The sequence below is a fragment of the Nestor notabilis genome, unplaced genomic scaffold (genome assembly GCF_000696875.1).
Source record: "Nestor notabilis isolate BGI_N333 unplaced genomic scaffold, ASM69687v1 scaffold13428, whole genome shotgun sequence".
Taxonomy (NCBI): domain Eukaryota; kingdom Metazoa; phylum Chordata; class Aves; order Psittaciformes; family Psittacidae; genus Nestor; species Nestor notabilis.
In genome coordinates, this window is record NW_009940656.1 from 1 (window position 1) to 21,582 (window position 21,582).

Below are 21,582 nucleotides of genomic sequence, written 5' to 3' on the forward strand. Positions count from 1 at the left end.
GCCGGCTGGGCTTAAACCACGACAGCCATATTCTTCAATTGAACAACTTAGTATCTTTTTATTTTTGGTGGGGTTAAACTCAGCTTTCCATTAAAATGTTACAAGGTCACTTCTGACTTTCTTTCAACTTATAAAAGCTGTTTAAACTTTTTAAATAACTTTTTAATAACATAATTTTCAACACAATTTCAAAGTTAGTAAGATTCAAATAGGCCTTGTTGTTATCTTCCAGTTTCCTCTGAAAACAACATAAAGAATGTTTGGCATATGGAATCTATCTATTAAACCTCTATAGAAACTGCAGAGTTGGAATCCCACTCGTAACAGTTTGTGTCTTTTTTTTTTTTAATTATATTTTCAGAGAAAACAACATACTAATGAGATGCAAAAATCTCCTGCGGCACACAATTGTGCCTTGAAATGCTTTTGGCATCTGCAACCTCACATAGGCCATATTTGTATATTGTAAAGCCTACATTTAATATTTAATTTAATCTTTATTTGTTAAGAACATGCACAGTGTGAAAATTAACGTGCAGGGTGATATCAGATGTCCTTACCTGCAAATTCTGATATATTATTAATAGAAATATTAAACTTGTTCAGCATTATTAAAAATTAATGTTAGGAAATTACATTTAACCTCTTCAGTAAAAATACTAAGGACAAGATTTTGCCTTTTTATCCGTCATTCAGGCAAGAAACTTGTGTCACTCTCCAGAAGCAAACCTTAACCACTGCAGAGCAGTAAAAGTCAAAAAGTCCAACAGATAAGGCAGGGTTCAGCCAAACTTTAAGCCTATGTACGTGTTATTTCAAGAACTTGTAAGTTTTTGCCTTATACACTAGTAATTTTTCGTGCTATTTGTTTCTTTCTAAGCTTTGAGTATCCTTAGCCTCGAATGCTCTGGTTCCACCGGTAATGGCACTGACAGGGACAAACACACTAAAAATAAAGCATTTCCTTTCTTGCATGTTGCATGATCAAGAGGTTCCTTTTTTCCCCGTACCTTTATATGTACATTAGCGTGTAAAAAAACCTGTAAGATAAATTCCAAACTTCCCAAAGTCAAAATTCATCATTCTGCCACCTTCTTCTGCAATGACATTGATCCCCTTATTGACGTCAGTTAAAAACCTCCTGTGAGATACCGTATCTCAGTTAGTCTCTTACACTGGATGTGACACAAAGTTGGTTCGTTCACCCTGGATTCTATAACCATCTGGGAGGCACTGAAAGATTGATGGAACATTCTTCATAAGCTGGTTAAAAAAAAGAAAAAAGAGCAAACAGTACTCAAGCCTCCCTAGGTATAAACCCCATATTTGAACATACAGAGAAGTATTTACTCACACCTACTAAGTAATTATTCGTCTTCCAGGCTGCAGAATTGGACACTGATAAGCTGGGGAAAAAAAAGGAAGTGAAAGTCAGATATTTAAACTCCTTTAAACATTTGGCTTTAATTGCTTTGCGCAAACAAGAAAGTGATTATTGACAGTACAGATTAATGGTAGAGTTCTTATACCTCAGTGCAATGAACACTTAAATCCACTCTTGGTTTTGCAATCTCTCTCTGAGTTCAAGGATATTACTTGCACACCTAAAGTTAAACATGGTAATGTTTGCAACATCAGACCTGGAGGGTCTAGCAGAACACGAGGTTCATTTTCCATTATTAGTCCATCTCCTACCTGAAGCAATGGTAAGAAAGCAAGATTATGCCTCAACAACACTACTGGAAGAAGAAGAGGAATTACTGGTACATTTTAAAATGAAGATGAGAGTTGATATTTGACCACAGACATGAAAAAGATAAAGTTTTTATTCTGAGACATTTAAAACCATTCAGATTGCTTGTCTATAATTACTCAGGAGAATTCAAAGAGGTGGAGCATGACTAAAATAAAATACAAGAATCGTCATAACTATTTATAAATATTAATCACCAATACCCTTTCTTAATCAGATTAGCTATCACTTCTGATTAATCTCATTTTTAATGAGCTTCTTCACACTCATAACATTCTGCACGCACAATGAATACAGTTCAAACACAGTTGTTGTTTGAATTAAAATCTAGCATTTTGCATAGAAAAATTGTTCTCCCCTAAAACTATTTCGGCACAATAGCCCATAGTAACTAAGTAACTGCATGCTCTCTCCTTGATCTTGCTTGCTAGTGACCAGAACTCCCTTATTGAGAGCAACTCATTAGAATAAGTACTGAGCACAGATAATAGGCAATCACTTTACAGCACTATGGAAGAAAAGGTATTGTTTAGATACAGGATCAAGAAGATCAAATAGAAAAGATTTTATCTCCACTAACCAAAGCATTCTAATCCATACCAAACTGCCAGGAGGAAAATAGAACTGCTACAAAGAAAAATGGTATTTCTGATAAATTTTACAAAAATATTGTAGTGGATTTTTTATTACTTTTTTTCATGGGCTGGCTGCTGGATTATGTCAAGACAAAACAGAATTTATATATCAGAGAAGTTAGTGCAATATGGACTGCAGTAAATGTATCGTGTTTAAACTATTGATAACTGACATAGTGACATTTCACTTGTGAGAAATTTGAATCCAACTTACATTTTAAAGGAGCTGTAGTGTGTGATACGTTCGCGTAAAGAAGTGTTGTAAGTCCTTCTGCACCCTCCTCTCAGTTTTCTTCGGATGACCGTACACTGTTATCTGTTTCAGTATCTTGCTTTTGGTTCCTTCTCTCTCTGAATCTCTACTGGTCATACCAGTGAAGCTCATCACATCTGTTTTGTGGTAATAACTTTATTTCCTTGGTAAGTCTGTGGGAATTCTTCCTTAATGAGTGTTAGATACAACCCTGTAACAGCATTTCAAGCTGTCAGATAGAACTTGATTTTAAAGATGCTTCATCAGCTGACTCAGGCTATCCTGCTTGGTGTGACTGACACTGTACCTCTTAGAAAAACATTCATGAATGCAGGAAAAAGGGACCAAATGTCCAAATTCAGCTGGATTTCACTCACATTGCACATAGAATCATAAAATCATAGAATCATAGAATCAAATAGGTTGTGAAAGACCTTTAAGATCATCAAGTCCAACAGTTAACTTCAGGACTGCTAAGACCACCACCGAAGGCCTTGTCTACTCTGTTTCTGACCAATTCCAGGGATGGTGATTCAACCACTTTCCTGGGCAGCCTGTTCCAGTGCCTGATCAGACTTTCTGTGAAGGAACTTTCCTTAATACATAGCATGACCTTCTATATCATGCAAATACTGGTGTAAGGCCACCTATAGCAACAAAATGGTGGCAGAACCGTTCTTAGGGCACGTGTGGGTTATGATGAGCCAACCAGTAGGTTTAGACACAATAGGAAAGGGCTCTTCATAAGGCTTACTGAGTGTGAGAAGGGTTAGAGAGAAGCCTGGCAGGATAGACTAGTGACAAACACCTTGGTTTTGTAAAACTTCTGTGTTAATCATTATTCCTGTTTCTTTATTTGAAGTTAAATGGTCTACAGTCTCACAGAGCTGAAAATGTGTCCTATAGAGTCAGCCTTGTCATCTAAATAAAATAAATTAGTGTGAGCCCTAATGCGTGTCCCTGAGGCATTTCACTGGGTATTTCTCCTCAGTGGTCTATTATCTTCTGTTTATGGTCTTTCAGCCAGTTTTTGTTCTGCCTGAAAATCAATTTGAATTCAGTAAAAGGCTAGCAGTACATTCATTTATATTCCTGACATCTACGGATTCTGTAATTCAGTAACAAAAAAGCAGTCACAGCTGCTTAGTCTACTAACTTAGTGTTAAGATGATCTAATCAGAACAAAAGCATTTCTATGGAAGTGCAAATGAATGGATACATTGGATTTCATTTCAAATGTTACATAATGGCCTGGAAAACACAGTGCATTTCACTGAATGATATATCCCTGTTGCAAGAAAAACTTCAAATGGCTAAAATCTCATGTTGGCACCAAGTAACTGGATTTTCAAAAGGGCTTAAGTTACTGAGTGCTGAATGCTGTTGAACCTTGGGTCTGAGTCTGAATGTACTCTTAGAAACCTGGTCATGAGTTCCCTTGAAAGTCTAGCTTTTACTGTACAAGATGTTTGAATTAAGGTATTCACCTTTCCTTACTGAATGAGAATATATGTTCTGTGGTTTTGAAGAGCGACCAAAGGGAAAGTTACTTCCAAAAATAGTCTGTGCTTGTGCAGCCTTTAAAAATGAAAAATAGATCTCTAAAGAGTAATGGTTAACAATGTGCCCCCATTACTCATGTTTAAATTGCTTTTCTTGGCAGGAAACATTTCTATGCTGGAGTCTCTATTCTGGAGTTGGAGACAATCCAGCATTTCAAATCTCTGATCAAACTCACAAAACTCTTCACAATTACAAATTACAATTTCAGGGTAAAATGAAACCCTCAGATATATTAATATAAATCTTCAAACACACACTTTTGTGTGCCTAAGCCAGACACAAGACTCTAATGGGGATCTTCTGCTACAGGTATTCAACAAGTGTTTGGAATACTCAAATGTAGCATATGACAGTGTTAAAAAGCAGATCTCAGTCCTCTCAGCTAAACATCATATTCCTGCATGTTTTTCACATTAGTCATTAGCTTCTAATAACAAGCGTGATGCCTTTGGGAGCAAAGCTTGACAACATGCTATTTAACATTTTCCCTCAATAAAAGTCAATTGGGTCTCGATCTTACAGAAAAATGGATGCTGGAGAGGGATTCTTCATCAGGGACTGTAGCAATAGGATAAGGGGAATGGGTTCAAACTAAAACAGGGGAAGTTCAGGCTAGATCTAAGGAAGAAGTTCTTTACTGTGAGGGTGGTGAGGCACTGGTTGCCCAAAGAAGTGGTGAATGCTCCATCTCTGGCAGTGTTCAAGGCCAGGCTGGACAGAGCCTTGGGTGACATGGTCAAGGGTGAGGCATCCCTGCCCGTGGTACAGGTTGGAACTAGATGATTTTAAGGTCCTTTCCAACCTTAACCATTCTGTGAATGTGAGGACCTGTCCCCATTCCTGACACAAGGTAGTGAAGCAGAGATGCCTATGTAGTATACATACCACTTGAGCAAGAAGGTGTGAAAGAAGCACAAGTAAGAGAAGCTCATGTTCTTACCTTAGCAAGATGTTTCCAGAAAAATTTACTGTATCGACGAAAAGTATTGAAATAATGTTTTAATACTGCCTAGCTGACATGGCAGCTGAGGAGGACTTGTGAAACAGTCACAGATTATGGCAGCTGTCTGCTCTTGCTTTCTCAGAATTGAGTTTAAAGACAAAAGGTGCACCTGTAGCACATGGGGCAGACAGCTGTTGTCTGCAGAGCTTCTCAGCTCCTTGCTTAGTGACTGTGTAGCTTCCAAAAGGGAAACTCATGTCTAGCTGTCTCAGTACATGTAACTCAGAGAACTTCAGACCATAGACATAACCTGTTCATTCTATACTGAAAAGTATTTGTACTCATCAGCTGTTTCAGAGAGGTGAGTTCGTATAATTGCTACCAGACAAAGCTGATCAGAATTCAGTTTTTCATTCTTTTGGATCTTTTCTCCCTATCCCCCTTGCCTGTATTCAATTTCTCTTTCTTCTTCCCTCTGAGAAAAAATCAAATAATAAAAAACCCTCAAAATCTTCAGCTTAGTTTGATCATTTTTCCCCTTCTGGTTTTTTTGGTTTAACCACAAAACCAGGAAACCTATTATTCACCCAGCTCTACTAATGAGTTCCTTTCTCAGAGTTTTTGTACCCTCCATAATGAAGAACATCTGCATCTTGTGTAAAACTTGACATTTCCCTGCCTATTCACCAATGGCTTTTTCTCTTTTCTTCTGCAATTAACACTGCAATACTACTAAAGCAATGCATGGGAAAGGAAACTGGCAGAGTCTCCAGAACATTCTGTTCTTACCACCTTCCCTTAACAGTCCAGTAGAATTACCCAATTCATATGGTAATCATTTCCTTCTGATCAATGTTTCAGATGTAACCTTGCTTATTCACTCCTATTTATTCCTACTTGCCAAGAAACCCAAATGAGACTGTTGGGGTATCTGCCTTTGATGATGTTGAGAATAAATTAACAATGCTGGCAGCATGCTAACAAAAAAGATGTTTTTCATTAATTAACACTTATAAGTAATTTGTTAAAGATTACAATGCTTAATGTATGCCTTAATAAACAGCTATTACATGCACCAGCCAACCAATAAATTGCTTATAACTGTAAAAACTCTTCTGATGTGCTGAGTACTCCTCAACCTTTCCAAAAACTAAGGGCCACCTACTATCCTGCAAAAACACTTGACTGCCTAGTCCTGTAGAAATGGACCATTGTGTGCATCACTGTCATAATGTGTCTCATATGAATTTATTATATTTTATGATGCATATTAACATACCTCTTTTTATTTTGCCTTGATGGTTTGGTTATGTGCATAGGATTGTATGTGAGACTATTCTTTTTGAAGGGAGAGAGACCATGTTGCAGGTCAAGGTGGTCAGGGTGCTTCTTAGCAGTGTCTTTTGACTATCTCTTACAATGTTCCAAAATGGTTACCATGATTCCTAGTAAGGAATATTCTCAGCAAATGTTGTGTTTTAATCAGCTAAAGAACAAACATGATGGTTGCAGGTAATTCATATGATAATTATAACAATGGGTTGATAATGTCAATAACTCCGGAGCCAAGATAAAGTTAGGCATGCGTAAACATCTTTGAAGATAATGTTTGAACCTCTGACTTTGGTGCATGGAACAGAGGAAGGTGTTTCTCATTTAGTGTACCAACATAATTATGCCTCGAGACTACAGAATACACTGCCTTAAATTTTTGCTTTAGCCATATTTTTATAGGAAATGGTTTAACATTGTGTAGCATGTATGAAATATATTTGCAATAGGAACAGAAGTAGTTTTCTTTCCGTTTCTCTAACCAATTAAAATTGCAACATTACAAATATACAATACATATTTGATCCTAGACAAATATCTTAGTCTTCAACAGACTACAGTGAAATTAACTGAAGTAGTGCCTTCTCTAACTCGGATGGGTTTCCTAAAATAAATTTGCCTGCAGTATCCATGTTTGCACTTCACCATATTGTTCCCTGCTTAATTAGATGCTATCCACAGTTTGTTTCATGCTTTTAATCTTGATATTTTTTCATATTGCTTTAGCTAGCTTAGACTGATTGCTCAGCCAAATATATAAGATGGTAATTAGTTTAACAACATGTTAGATTTATAGAGCAGTTCAACAGCAACTCATTATTGGCTACACTAATCACATAGAGCACACTAATATAATTACTCTAGATGTACTGGAATAAATATGAAATATAATATTTATCAATTGAATGCTTGGCATAGTGTTACCTGTCCCAAGAGTCAAAACTAAAGTTAATTTGATATGATCTTTTTCATAGGAGGGAAATTGATGGTCTCTGTCAGAGGACAGGGCAGTTCTGTCAAAAACAGTCCTTGCCCTGCTCACTCTCCCAGCTACCGTCTTGTTACCTGGCACAGAGACAGCCTGGTCTGTCCCTGTGGTACTTCCTTGCATGTGCCCTCAGCAGCTCTGCTTGGGATGGAGGTACACATATGTTGTAATTCATCACATGCCCCAGATCTGACTCTTGTGAAAGAAAGATAACCTAGTGGCTGAGCTACTGGATCCAGAGGACTTCATTTTCTTTTCCCTGCTTAATGATGCTTTATTTTAATCCTGAATTTCTTAATGCTTCAGCTTCCCCTTTGCAAAATGGGGATAATAATCTTCTTTAGTCTATCTGAACTGTAAACTTTTAGGAACAGGTAGTTCATTTTACCATGCTCTGTTTCACTGTGATAGGTTGCCAGGGGAAGCTGGTAGTGTTCAAGGTCAGGCTGGACAAGGCTTTAATCAACTTGGTCCAGTGGAAGGTGTTCCTGCAGGGGGGTGGAACTAGATGAGCTTTAAGGACTCTTCCAACCCAAACCATTCTATGATTCTCTGGTTCTATGTGCACAAGAAGACCCTGAATGCAGGACACGCTAATATTTTAAGTTGGAATAAGTAACTTTGATTACATATATGAAAAAATTAAATCTGTCATCTTTTGAAAAGGCTAGTTCTGCAGCTACTGGGCACTTCTGATTAAAGCTGATTCTGCCCTAAGAAAACAAATTGATTTTTTAATACTTACCTCTTTTCTTTCTCAAGAGTCCCACAATTCCTCTTTCTACACCTTCTCATACTCTTTTTGCACTTCATTCCTCCAAAAGCAGAGTGCGGGACTAGCAGGAATACATTTTCCTACCAACATGATAAATATATTTTTGTCTTAACAGAAAGTGTGATCAAAACCACATTTCAACTGATTTTCTAGATGTTTTGAACAACATCTCAGAGCAGAGCAATACTGCTGACACTACACACTAAACCAAGCTCAACAAAAAATTGCCAAAAGATACCCCCAAAGCTTAACTTTAAGAAAATTTCCTAAAATCTATGTATTTCAAAGAGTGAGAAACTGTTGTTGTCAACGAGTGCCATGCAGGAGATGCAGCCCTCACTCAGCAACAGAGAAGTGTAGACTCCAGAGTGGGGTTGGGGCTGAGTGGGCCAGCCCTGCTTCCAGTCGGGGCTGAGGAGAGAACTCTGCTGAGCCTCTACCGTGCAGGCAGCGGGATCCTTCTCCTCTTTGGGATCCCTTTTGGGGCAGTCACGGAGGAAGGGGCGCCCTCAGCGGGTGACTCGGCGGGGAAGCGCTCCTCGCCTCCAGGGCCAGGCGCGGGCGGCTTCAGCACCAGGGGCGGCGGATAGCGCCCCACGCAGCACCACCCTCCCGAGAGGGCCGCGGGGCTACCGGGAGCCGGAGCGCCAGTGTCCGGCATAGCCACGGCTACATCGCTGCTGGCCCCGGGGGACAGGAAAAGTTATCTGCGAAATAAACCCCAAAACCAGCCAATCCCGGGCTGGCCATTGTGAATCTCTGCATTTCCCAGACCCACAGGTCCCCAAATGCCCTGGGAGCGGCCATTGGGTGGTTGGTGAGTGCTGTCAGAGTGAATGGGGAAAGCGTGAAAGCAGCGTGGAAACAGCTCATGTTTTCCATAGCGTATCTGTAAGTTACTTGGTCACCAGTGAGGCTAATCTGATTCGTGGCAGATATTCTTTTTTCATGCGTTGATAGTGGAGAGGAGGATTAGGGAATCCTTGAAGCAGACTGTTTCCCTCTTTCCAAACGTGGAGGGTCAAGGCTTGTACTAATAAGAAAATTCTCATTCAGTTCAAATGAGGCACAGAAAAGCCCCTACAGTACTTTTTTTCTGCATAGCACATTTGTCCTCAGGTTGCAAGGCAGGAAACTGCATGCGTGTGTGATGCAAGTAAACAGGCTATTTGTAAACAGGTCATGACTGTGCATGTAACCCCATCTGCATCCTGTGCTCAGTAGCTATCTCCTCTTTCCAGGGGGTTAATCCAGCTCCTACTAAAGGCTTTGAGCTCACCTAGGTACACATATGCCTGATGTACTAAGCACAGCAAGGTGATTCTAGCTGGGACACAGAAATTTTATCTGGGATTACATCCTCCAAACCCTTACCTTGGAGTCTGGTCTGAGATGACTTCTCCTTTTATAAACACAAGTGGAAGGAACATAGCTTTCCCAATGACATAAACATCTCTTCACTTCTTTACAACTGGCTTAATCCCAGAAGAAGCATTAAATTGGAAATTAAGACAAAGAAATCTGAAATTTGAAACCATTTTCCAACATTTAATGGATTTCTAGTTATTTTTAGGTAGTAAGCGTTTAGTTGTTTTCCATTTTTAAAGCTTCTGCTGCTGAAATCCACAGCACACATTAATCAATCAGAACACCTGTGTCTCAAGCACAGCTGAGAACTTTTCACTGCAATCCAAGCATTCAAGGGGGGATGGGTGCTTGATGTATGCTAACAAGCTTGGGCTGAGCTTAAACATGAGCAGAGTCTCTAACTGAGGCTTTTTAGTCCTACAGAGGAATTTCCCTTGTTCTTTAAAGATAAGGCTCTCTGATACTGCTTCATGATGTTCACAGATACAATTTCTGTCTTTCAGATTTAGGCAGTTGCATTGTGTGCTTCATGTGGCATAGCAAGAGGTGACTTCATAACTGGTCTGAGCTTACTGGGACAACAACAGTGTCTCAGAAATACTGAGTGCCCCGCAAGGTACGGGGATGTTGCTGATGGATAGGAGGAGTTTAATAAGGTTGAATTTTGCACTGGTACTAGGGTGAGCATTCAAGAATAGATTGTTCAGGTATTTTAAATTCTGGACCTGGTTACAGAAGCAAACTTCTCCCTGAAGCATTCTCCTGGAAATGCTCCCTGAAAATTGCCCTTCCCAGGGGGTTAATGTGTATGCAGGAAGGCTATGGAAAAGAACACCTGGAGAAAAATACATGAAAGGCATAAAAGAGAGGAAGTTGAAAATACCAGTTACTAAAAGCACTGTGCATACATTCTTGTATCTATGGCCAACTCTGGGCTTGGCTTTGAACTGTAACTTCCTTCTACTCCAAAATGCTCTATTTTGAGCTTCATACTCCCCCCTAAGCTCTCTAATGGAGATCAGGGACACATCAGCAAGCCTTGGCTCTGCTGTACAGTTTGAAAAGCTTGTGAAATGCTGCTGAGCACCTTTTGGCTAATATCAGAGCTTGCCCTTCAGTTACTAAGGAGAGTAACTGTCATGGTTTAAGCCCAGTCGGGAACTCGGAACCACGCAGCCGCTCGCTCATTCGCCCCCGTTCTTCCTCCCCCACTCCTGGATGGGTGGTGAGGAGAATCGGAGGAATGTAACTCCCATGGGTTGAGACAGCAGAAGTCCAGTAACTAAGGTATAATACAAACCACTACTGCTACCAATAATAATGATAAGAGGAATAACAAGGGGAGAGGACACAACCACTCACCAGCTGCTGACCGATACCCAGCCCGACCCGAGCAGCGATCTGGGCCTTCCGGGTAACTCCCCCCAGTTTCTATACTGGGCATGACGTGCTGTGGTATGGAATAGCCCTTTGGCCAGTTTGGGCTGGGTGTCCTGCCTCTGCTTCCTCCTGGCTTCCCCTCCTCCCTGGCAGAGCATGAGACTGAGAAAGTCCTTGGTCAGAGGAAACATCACTGAGCAACAACTAAACCCATCGGTGTTATCAGCGTTGTTCCCAGGCTGAAAGTCAAAACCACAGCACTGCACCAGCTACTGAGAAGGAGGAAAATGACTGCTGTAGCTGAACCCAGGACAATAACTGTAGTACAGAGCTTACAGAGTAAGGTATCAGGTGGATCTTGCTGCTGGCAGTCTTTATTCCACCTCTGACTCCCCTTGCTGTTGGGCAAGCAGTAGACTTACTAGGAGGAAGATTGGTCTGGTTTAACATACACAGGGCTGAGGTTGTCAAAAAGAGAGAAGAAGGAATGGAGCTGTGTTGTTGAAAATGCTGTGAAATGTAGCACACTGGAGCCAGACCAAACATTACTGGGTGTGTATCATGTGCAATGAACAGGATGAAAAACTTTCTGACAACCTCTCATAACTACCAGCTCTTCTGTTAGAAATAAATGGCTGCCAAAACACATAGTGAGGCAGAAGCAGAGAGAGATGAATGCTAAAAGGGACAGTGTCTCGCCCTAATAAGAGTTGCCTGGGGATGGAGCAGAGAACGGCAACCTAATCCTGAGCCACCTTATGTAGTAACCTGCCTGTGAACATCATCTTTTATCAGGTTATAAAGGCTGGGGAGGGAACTCACTGTGGGAATTCTTCCTCAGCCAGCTTTGCCTTCCTTTAGGGCAGAAAGATGGAACAACGAGGTGTCCTTTGGGGCGAGACAAGGGGGGAAGGAATGACAAGCACGTGAAAATTAGTTTGAACCCTTTCCAAACCCGTAATTTTCTATTTTCTTGCAAAGATACTGTGTGTGTTTGGACCTGTTACATTGGATCTTTTTCTTGCAGCGAGCAACTAGAAGCAGTATTTGGTACAGTAACACTCGTTTGCCACTTCAACTCTGCATTCTCCTATAGTACCACTGGGTGGGAGTGTTGGAGCTTTTTTCGCTGTTAGTATTGTGGTAATGAGCTCAAAAGCTGCTATCGTACGTCCTTTAGAATTCCCAGTCACCCAAGCAATTCCCAGCTGAACCGTGATGACTACGCAGTGCGCAAATGAGAAATCACTAAGTGACTGCCTACGCCCATCTGCAGAGAAGAGTACTCCAGGGGAATGCGAAACTCTGGCTTCTACATCCCTTTTACCAGTTGCAAGTACGGGGGAGCAGGGGTCTCTGGTGCACAGTTCTGTGTGACTTGCAGAGATGAGGAACCCAGAGTTGGAATTTGAAGGGAAAATGTCACTGGGAGATGTCAGAGGATTTCAGAAATTAATTGCAGAAGAGTGGTGTAAAAAGAGGAGCCTGTTTTGCTTGGATGGAAAAGACAGGCGATACCAGTTGCTTAACAAGAGAGAGGAAAGGTAGGGAGTGAAGGTCTGGGGAGAACTGATGCAGCAGCAGGGCAGAGCAGGTCCACCAGGCAGCAAATACCCTCACTCTGAGCTCACTTCACACAGGTACATTCAGTCATTGAGAGGAAAGATAAGGGCAGTAAATTTTACAGAACAAAGCAGGGACAAACAGTCCCTGCTGTTTCTATTTTGTTTTCTCTCTGTCTTGCCCCCAGTGAGGCATTTCAGGAGGACTTTTTTATCCTGCTACCATGTCCTCTCCAACTCTACCCACCTCCATTATTTTTAGCTCCATTATTTTATTTTTTTACTCCATTATTTTTCCCATTCAGTTTATGTCCATTTGCTATTTCTTAACTAAGCATTCTGCTGGGAATCTTCAAATTGATTACCAATTTCATTGAGTTTTGTCTTTGTGCAGTAAAGAACTACTAAACAAATAGTTATTTCTGACTGTGGTATCTCCATCCACCAGCTGGTAAACATTCACCAGTAATATCTACAAACATTTTCCATTCCTGACTTTAGAAGCTTGGCTGAAATAGATTGAATAGGACATAAATTTATAAACTCATCAAAGGTAAACAAGTTCTGGAATTTAGGGTGAATGTTCAATCTGACTGAAGCTGTAGGGATATGCAGGCATACTGACATGTTAGACAAACCAGAGGTAAAAGAGCCATACAAAATCACTGCAGACTTTCAATCGTGTTAAAATATAGGTAAAAGGAATATTGATCCCAACCTTAGCAAAGGTTGGTAGATTTTGAAAGAAACTTTGAGGGATTTGGAGGGATGTTCTGCTCCTTTGTTTAGACTCAGGAGCTAAGTGAGAGAATTCAGAATCAGGCCTGTTTTGCAAATACATTAAAAGTAGGAAAATGAAATTTATATGTAACGCATTTCAGTGGTGCATTGAACAGTTGCATTTCATACAGCCTTTAGGCAAGCAGGGATCCAAATTTTGTCCTGTGGCATGTAGGTACACTAATAAAAAGAAACACAGCATAATGTGCCTGTAGGTGGTGCCCCCTTTGAATCCTCAAGTCCTGGGAAAGAATGGCCTTCACATGGATGCATAAGCTGTCAAAAATACCACTACAATTAAATACCAGTAATCATGAATTTATTGCATAATTTAAGAAAATTTTGTGTAACTAAAGTAGGCAAATGTAGGAATTAGCCTCCAAGCAGCGATATATTTAAATATTTAAATGAAATTCCTTTACACAAGAGAGAAACTGCTATTTATAACATAAAGGCAAGTCTTTATTGTGAGCTTAAGCAAAAAATAACTAACACATTTTACTTCATTTTCAAACATCGAGTGTTAAATTAGGAAAATTTCTATGTGGCCAGATGAGCTGCAGTTTGACCTCACTTTTTTGTGCCAACCGGGCGTGCTGCCTACCATGTGAAGAGAGGTGAATGAGTGGTATCATGCCCAGAAATGGAATCCTCCCTCTCTACTTGTGCTTTCAGGCACTGATACTATGTGTATTATAAAGCCTCTTTCTGATCCTGCAGGAGAGAAGCCTTTTGCAGAACTTGCTAAGGCATTACACAGTGGAGGTGGGATCTAGTCTCGCGCTGGTTTCTTCTATGGGAATGTTCCAAATGACATCTAATATTTAACCATAATTGAGACATTTAGAAGCAAACGTGTTTAGACTGACTGATGTTTTAGAACAGCTATTATTTCCCCCATTTTCTGGCAGTGTATCACTTGTACCTCCATGTAGTTCAAAAATTAACATCAGATTTTTCTGTTTAATTTGGCTTTTTTAACCCATAGGTAAAAAACTCGCGATCACAGATCCATCCTCCTAAACTCCATGAGGATAATGATAATTTTTCACAGGAGCTCACATAATCCCAAAGTCCCTCTTAAGCACTGGAACTGAAAGGATCCTTACACCTCATACTGGCATGTCTCCATGCAGCAATCTTTTGTAAACCTTCAATAAATTCACTGGAGTGTGGAGTTCAAGCAAATGCTAACCTACCATGGAGATAAAAAGTACAGAAATAGGAAGAGAATGCCAGCAACCCGAACATCAGGCTGAAATAATATGCCAAAATAGGATATAATGTAGGTCAAAACGCAATATATATTCTTGTACATAATGACAGCACACTCTAAAAATAACATTTTTAGCATCTGAATAGAAAATAAATTAATAGAGAGAACTTCTGCTTCAAAAGTGAGTACAATGCAGGAGATGGATATTTTTAACTCCCCACTGTCAAAGTGGGAGGGGTTACTCACAACCAAAACTGCATGTTAATAACCCAAAACATGGCCACGGTAATTTGTAAATGTAATTATGGGATCAGAAATTCACAGATATATCTTTTGGCAGTACGGCAGACTTCGTCCACCCACTTGCCTTGTGATGACTGGGAAAAAAAGACACAGTTTTCACGCTTCCCCCCATTTGGTTGGGCACGATCCCAGTTGAAGTACTGTAGAACCATGCCATTGACATCAACAAATTTACCCTCATTTATCAAGTCATTGATACCCAACCAAAACTCAGACACCCTAGGCATACTTTTGTTGCCATAATCTCGAAGAGTATTTGTTTCATCATTATTCCTTGGGATAGCCAGCGTCCCTCCCTTGGCTATGCAGTCTTCGTTGGCTTCATGAAAATGTTTGGTGCTTTCTGACACGAGGTAGCACTTCTTATGGGCCTTTGTCCCACGAAGACACACTGTGAATAGATATTGGTTTGCATGTTCAGTGAAAGCTTGGGCTATAGCTTTGAATAATGTTTCCTATAAACGACAATTTTCCTAAAGGTCTGTTGGGAACTAAGCAGACAAGTCCCCCAGCAAGTGGAAGGCTTTTGCCACCACAGAGTCATCCAGGAAGTGATAGTAAGATTGGACTTACCTGCTATTCCTTTTGTTCATGTAGGACTTTGTATACAGCCAGCACGTTAGCATGCTGTTGGGAAGTCTGAACAGACTGCTCACAGATGTTCTGCAAAGCACCTTGGATTACAAGGGGTGGCTGAAAGCTGCTCCAGAGAAGAGGTACTTAAGAGGAAGGACAGACATAGCTGCCATCTTAACACCACAATGTGCTTTGGAGAATCTTTTCCGTATTTATGCCAGAAAATCTCAGACATGATCTTGAGCCCCAGAATTCCTCCAACAATGTAATTCTCTCAAGGATTTTATACTTTGCTATTTCAGAATGCTAAAATATAACCCAGGCCTGTTGTAGGTGTGTCTTATGTCTTCTTTTATCAAATAGTCCTGCTTTCACACATTTTTACCTTATTCATCAGTCTTAAAGTTGATGGAATGGATGGGGTATGGATGTTTGTATTGTTGCCAGATACAAACTGGTCATCATGAAATCTATACTTGGCTTTATAGTAAAGAGAAAGATCTAAAGTTTTTTTCATATTTATATTTAGGTGCCAAAGGAAAGTAAAGTTTTGTGCATTAACTAAGCCTAGTTCCTAGCAAACACAGGCAGGACAGAAAAGTGGTATTTTAAATGTATCCTGCTTGCCAGAAATAAAAAATATTGATTTAAAGTTCATAATGCAAATCTCTGAGTGATTGATAAATGTATATTTCCACCTGTAGAAGAGTACACATTGATCACTTTAGTTTTTAAAGTCTGGTCTTTACAGCAAAGTCTACCCCTTCAAATACTAAATGAGGTAAGGTGACTTAAATCTATAAACACTTCTAAAGAATGTATACTTATTACTGAGTTTGCGTGACAATCTGAACCTAATAATCTAAACATTTGCATTTATAAATCTGTTTGCTTTTAGTTCTACTGGAACGTATCAGGGAAGTCTTTATGTAAAGTCCAAATATACTAGAACATTAATTTGGCATATGCTCTGTAACTGGAATTGCCTTGCAGAACTGCTGTCAAAGTTGTTCCAGCCCAGCATCTGTGTGGACAGGCTTGCAGGAGTGAGTCCTTAAAATTTGCTTTCCTGCTCTCCTAATACACTGTGTGAAAAATTGATTCTACCAAGAAAAACACAAGAAAACCCTCCTTGAAGGAGTGTTCTTTCTGAGCTGAGGAAGTTAACAAAAGCCTTGAATACACTCCTGCAACAAATATTTTTAGAATCCTGCATGTGACTACTTCCAGACTATTTCATTTATTGTTTAAACTCATCTTGTACTTATATTAGAAATATGTCATGAAACAATATGAACATCTTCTGTCCTTATGTCTTCTATAATCTGTTTCTAATTCTTGTCATCTGTTCTTGTAAAAAAAGTAATTACGTATATGATCAACAGGATATGGAAATCTACTTCAGGTCATATCCTATGTCTGAGTCTTTTAGTACTTCCAGTTGTAGTATTCATCGCGCTTCTAAGCTGCATTTTCAGGATCACCATTTTATTCTAGGGCTTATCTTTCAAATTTTAACCTTTCCAACTGCTAATGGCCAAAGAAAAGTAATGAACATATTTGCTGAATGTCGAGTTATTTAACAAATTCATATTCATGGAAAAGACCGGAAAGATCTTATCTACTTCAGCAACACTGCAGTAATAATGGAGACCGGCCCTTTTTAGGGAGAAAGTATGTGCTGCTAAATGTTGTGTGGCAATATTTCATGGTATGTAGAAAGGAGACATAGGAAATTTGAGCAAAAGAAGAAATCAGATTGTAATGTGTGTCTTGGAAATGTCCATAAGCTGAAAAAGCACCACCTTTTTCAAGTATCATAAAGCCATTAATAAACGCAGTCAGAGCTAGAGGGGTGATAGATCTCTTTGTCAAATTTGGAATCCAGTTGAACAGTGTGGGTTCTGAATTTAGGATATAGCTCAAAATAAGTTTTGAGGATAGAAAATCTCCTGGCTCTGGTTTCATTTCTAAGCCACTGCATGCTTATTCTCAAGTTCCTTCTGGAAGCAATACAAGAATTACTTTTAAACAAGAGTTACTTGTCTAGCACAGGCTCCTTCTTTTAAGAAACTTCTGAAGTGTTCTTATAAGACATTTAAAATAAAAATATTCTGTAAAGCTCGAAAAGCTCTATGTAACCCAAGATGTGAAACAGAACAACCCAAATATTACCATCCTTAAGGAAAATATGTTCTCTTTCATGTTAATGATGTCATTTCCTCTGTAGTGTCCTCCTGTACATGCTTAATTGCCACGTTCTGTGTCAACAGCTGTGAAAAAGCACAACTGTCCAGTAGGTGCCTGTGTATTTACCCTTCTTATTTTGTTTGGAATTTTCCATCTGGCTATTTAAATGCTTAAAGGACTCTGCACATCGATACAGGATATTTCTGAATTCACAGTGGGTATTACTTTGAAGTTTTATGGTAACATTCACATTTGAATGTTGCAAATTGCACACTTCAAAAAGGCTCAGTCCTTTTAGCTTCTTTTTGAGGGTATTCTCAGCCTTTTCCATGAATATTTTTGCCTTGATGGTTGGCCTGTGTTCATATCTAAGGGGACCTAACTCATTGACCACCTAAACTCTCAAACCCAGCAACTCTTACTGTGTTATCTTTGTGTGAATATACCTAAAAATCACAGCTTGGGGTTGTGCATAGTAAAGATTATTACAGCTCTTGCTCCAGATTGATTCTTGCTCTTAGTGAAGAATTATAACTTGTACACTTTTAGTTCAGATTTTACTTGACTGCTTCCTTCACCATTACATCTATGGCACACCATGCTCTTGAGGAGTTATATTTCTGTCACAATTCCCTATTAAAGAGAAGGATGGGAGTAAAGGAGAGAGGAAAGGCAACAGTAACTTATGGAAGCCATTGACCAGTGTAAGCCGCTTTACCTGTCTGAAGTGCTTGCATTTCTTTCAGAGCATTTACTTCTCGCCACAATTTGTCAATCTGGGTCTTTAGGTCATCTTTTTCTTAAATAAAAGAAATACAGAGAAATTAACAGATACATACACAAAGAATATTTTTTAAAATAGTATGGTAAAAGCTGTTTCAGAATACCATAGGTTTCTGCATTGCTGAGATATGTTTTGATTTCTGTTAAAGATTTTTCCTTAATGAAATGATTCCTGTAGGGTTCCTATAAAAAACAAGGAGGACTTCACCTTCATGTTTCACCCTCATAGTTTAAATCTAATTTTCAGCTGAACTTTATCCTGGTAACTGTTTGAAAACTGTGGATTGTTGCGGCTAATTGTTATTTAGCATGCCAATATCTAATTTACGATGAAATTTGCCTATTTACTTTTGAAGCTGTACACCATGATGTATTTATACGGCACACAAATAATAGCAGGACACAAGTTCTCTTTATTCGAAGAAATGTTGTTTCTGAAAGGATGAAAGTTTTATGCAACTCTTGTTCTAACACAGTGAACAGCTAATATAACCAAACTTCACAGTTCAAATGTATGCAGACAAGCTTGCTGAGCTGCAATTTCTCCTTCCCAGAAGGAGCCTTCCTCTCTCCATGAGTACAGAGAGGGCTAGGTGACTTAAGTCACACAAATGTAGTCTGAATCACCATTCTGTAGCACTTACAAAAGCATCAGAAAGATGGTGGGACAAGAAAAGAAGCTAATTTGCACATAACTCTATTTTCATGTCATCTTTCCCATTCTTGTTTCTTAATCATTATAATATTCTACCACCATCAAACAACTAGCAGGCATGTTCCCATTGCACAAGATGACAATTTGATTGCAGCAGTTAACCAGACCTTCCAGAAGCCACAGTAATGAACATGAGGAATAAATAAGCTCTTTCACACGTAGCAGAACTAAAAAAACCACAGTTCCTATAGATGTGTGTTACATCATATAATCCTCCAGCTGCACCCCAGAAAGCTCATGTCCATATTCCCTGCTGCCTGTGGGGATAACTCCAGCTGTCCTTCCTGATTCCTTGGTTCCCCAAGGCAGGACTCCCAGTTCCCCAGTCCATGCTACTCCCTGCAAGTCCCAGTTCACAAAAGCCCTTCCACGTTCCTTTGTTTGAAAAGAGACAAAACCAGAACATTCTGAGCTCCTGCTGCAAAGGTTTCTCAGTGGGACACTAATGCAGATCACAGCCCCCCCCAAAATATCGGGAAACTTATCCTAAGGATGTCTATTCTTTTGCCAAATTGTTTCCAGTTCAAAACTTATTAGTGGAAGGTTAACAGACAAATGTGCTGGCAAAACAAATGTATAAACAGACTGTCCATAGGACACCAAGCTTTAAACCATGGAGATTCAAAAGGAGAAGTAAGTGTATATGTAACTGTGTAACTCCAGAGCTCTATAATCATGTTGTACAATGGCTTTATCAAAGCTGTGGTTTTTTCATTGGCTAGGAGTTTAAATATTTGCCATTGGTGTAACCTCCATCATACCCTCTTTTATTAGAAATAAGTCTTTAAATTAAATACACAGACAATTCCAAACAATGTTCAGTGGGTTTGTATTTGCTCTGTAAGCTTTGCTCTGGGAATTTATGCTTTATCATTTTCTGCTAATTCTTTTTCATTTGTTTGACTAGCCATTTTACAGTGCTTTTCACACAGGTAAAGTTATATTCCACAAATATTAGAGACACATTTTGTTAAAATTAGGGAAAGGTACAAAAATCTGAACAATAACCCTTGGAGACTAAATATTTTATTCTGTTCTTTTCTACCATATGTACATGAATTTCCATTCTTCTGATCTTAATAACTGTAACTACATAACTAAGAATGATCAGCTAGAGTCCTCTCTCAGCTGTACCCATGAGTCCTGAGTAATGTTGTCAGAGAGGAATAGGCATAACAGAGCAAGATATTTACAACTGTTATACGGCTCAATTTCCAGAACTCATTTTGAACGCTATTCTTGGCTTTACTAACTCACATAAAAATATTTTAAAGACTGATATAAGATAGACTCAAATGTTCTTTCTTAATAAGCATTTGTATAATGTTAGTTTCTGATTCGTGCAATGTTATTTAAGTACATAGTAAAGTTCCACAGTCTGTAAGCTTCTATCCCTCCTCCCAGTTATAACCCAGTACCTTTCACTCTACGTTTGCTGTGCTTCCTGGCTTTGAATTTGGAAGCCTGGCTGATGGTCTGATCCAGCAGCAGTATGCTTATGAGTAGAAAAATCCTAAGTCCAGTTTGTGCCATGTCTCTTTAAAAGAACTTAACAAGAAGCTTCAAGAGATTCTCTTTAGCAGCTACGAGAGTAAGTTGCATAGACATATCTCAGTAGGACTGACTGAGGTCAGTTTTATAAAAGTGTGGTGATAGGGTTGGCTGTACTCCTTGCTTACGAAATGTGTTTAATACTTAAGCTGGCTGTAGCATAAGGCACCCCCTTGTTCTCACATCTCATCTGAAATTCCTATTTCCATTTTGAGTTCAGCTGGGACAGGTTGTTTTTACAGAGGCTGTACCAGCACTGAATAGTGCACTGGTTGCCACTAATAAGCACCGTATCTCCTGTTTTAACTTTGAAGCTAAAATGTATGGAAAACCAGCCTTCTGCAATGCCAGCCTCAAGGAAAGGTAGCCAAAAAACCTCTACAAATGTAACATGATCCCAGGCTGGTTAAGTCATGACAAGGGTCATGATCTTATTTACACCAAAATGAAAAAAGAATATTGCTGCCTGAATAAATCCAAACACTGCAGCTACACACACAGAGAGTATATATACATTAATATCACATTAGGAGAATTGTTTATTATTTATTATTCATTTCAAGGATCATTTATCATTTCATGAAGAGTTAATAAGAACCTAATAAATACGACTGTGTTTCTGATTAAGAACAGTATGTACTATAAGCTCTGAAACAAAAGACAGTAATTCTCTTCCAAAGGTTCCCAAGTCCTGACTATGTGGTCAGAAGAATAGTAAAGCACAAGATGCTTGAAGCAGGACAGTGTCTCTCTGGACTCTGGAGGGCTCTCTGCGTTTGGATCTCTTTTATTTTCTGTTGGGCTCCAAGTTTTCTGGGGCTGCCTTTTAATTGGGATTGCTGTAAGCAGCAGAACCTATCACTGACTTTGGTGGGCAAATGAAATTGTCACAATAATGTGCTTATCTATCACACTC

General features: G+C 39.4%; 1 protein-coding gene across 1 annotated transcript; it reads right to left on the reverse strand.

Moving 5' to 3' along the window:
• Positions 1–14,616: 14,616 nt before the first annotated feature.
• Positions 14,617–20,712, reverse strand: CLEC3A (C-type lectin domain family 3, member A). Its single transcript, XM_010020471.1, has 3 exons — positions 20,534–20,712; positions 18,336–18,416; positions 14,617–15,242 (listed from the first exon to the last, which is right to left on the reverse strand). Exons 1-3 carry the CDS (start codon positions 20,646–20,648, stop codon positions 14,851–14,853), a joined length of 588 nt encoding a protein of 195 aa, XP_010018773.1. The 5' UTR covers positions 20,649–20,712; the 3' UTR covers positions 14,617–14,850.
• Positions 20,713–21,582: the final 870 nt, after the last annotated feature.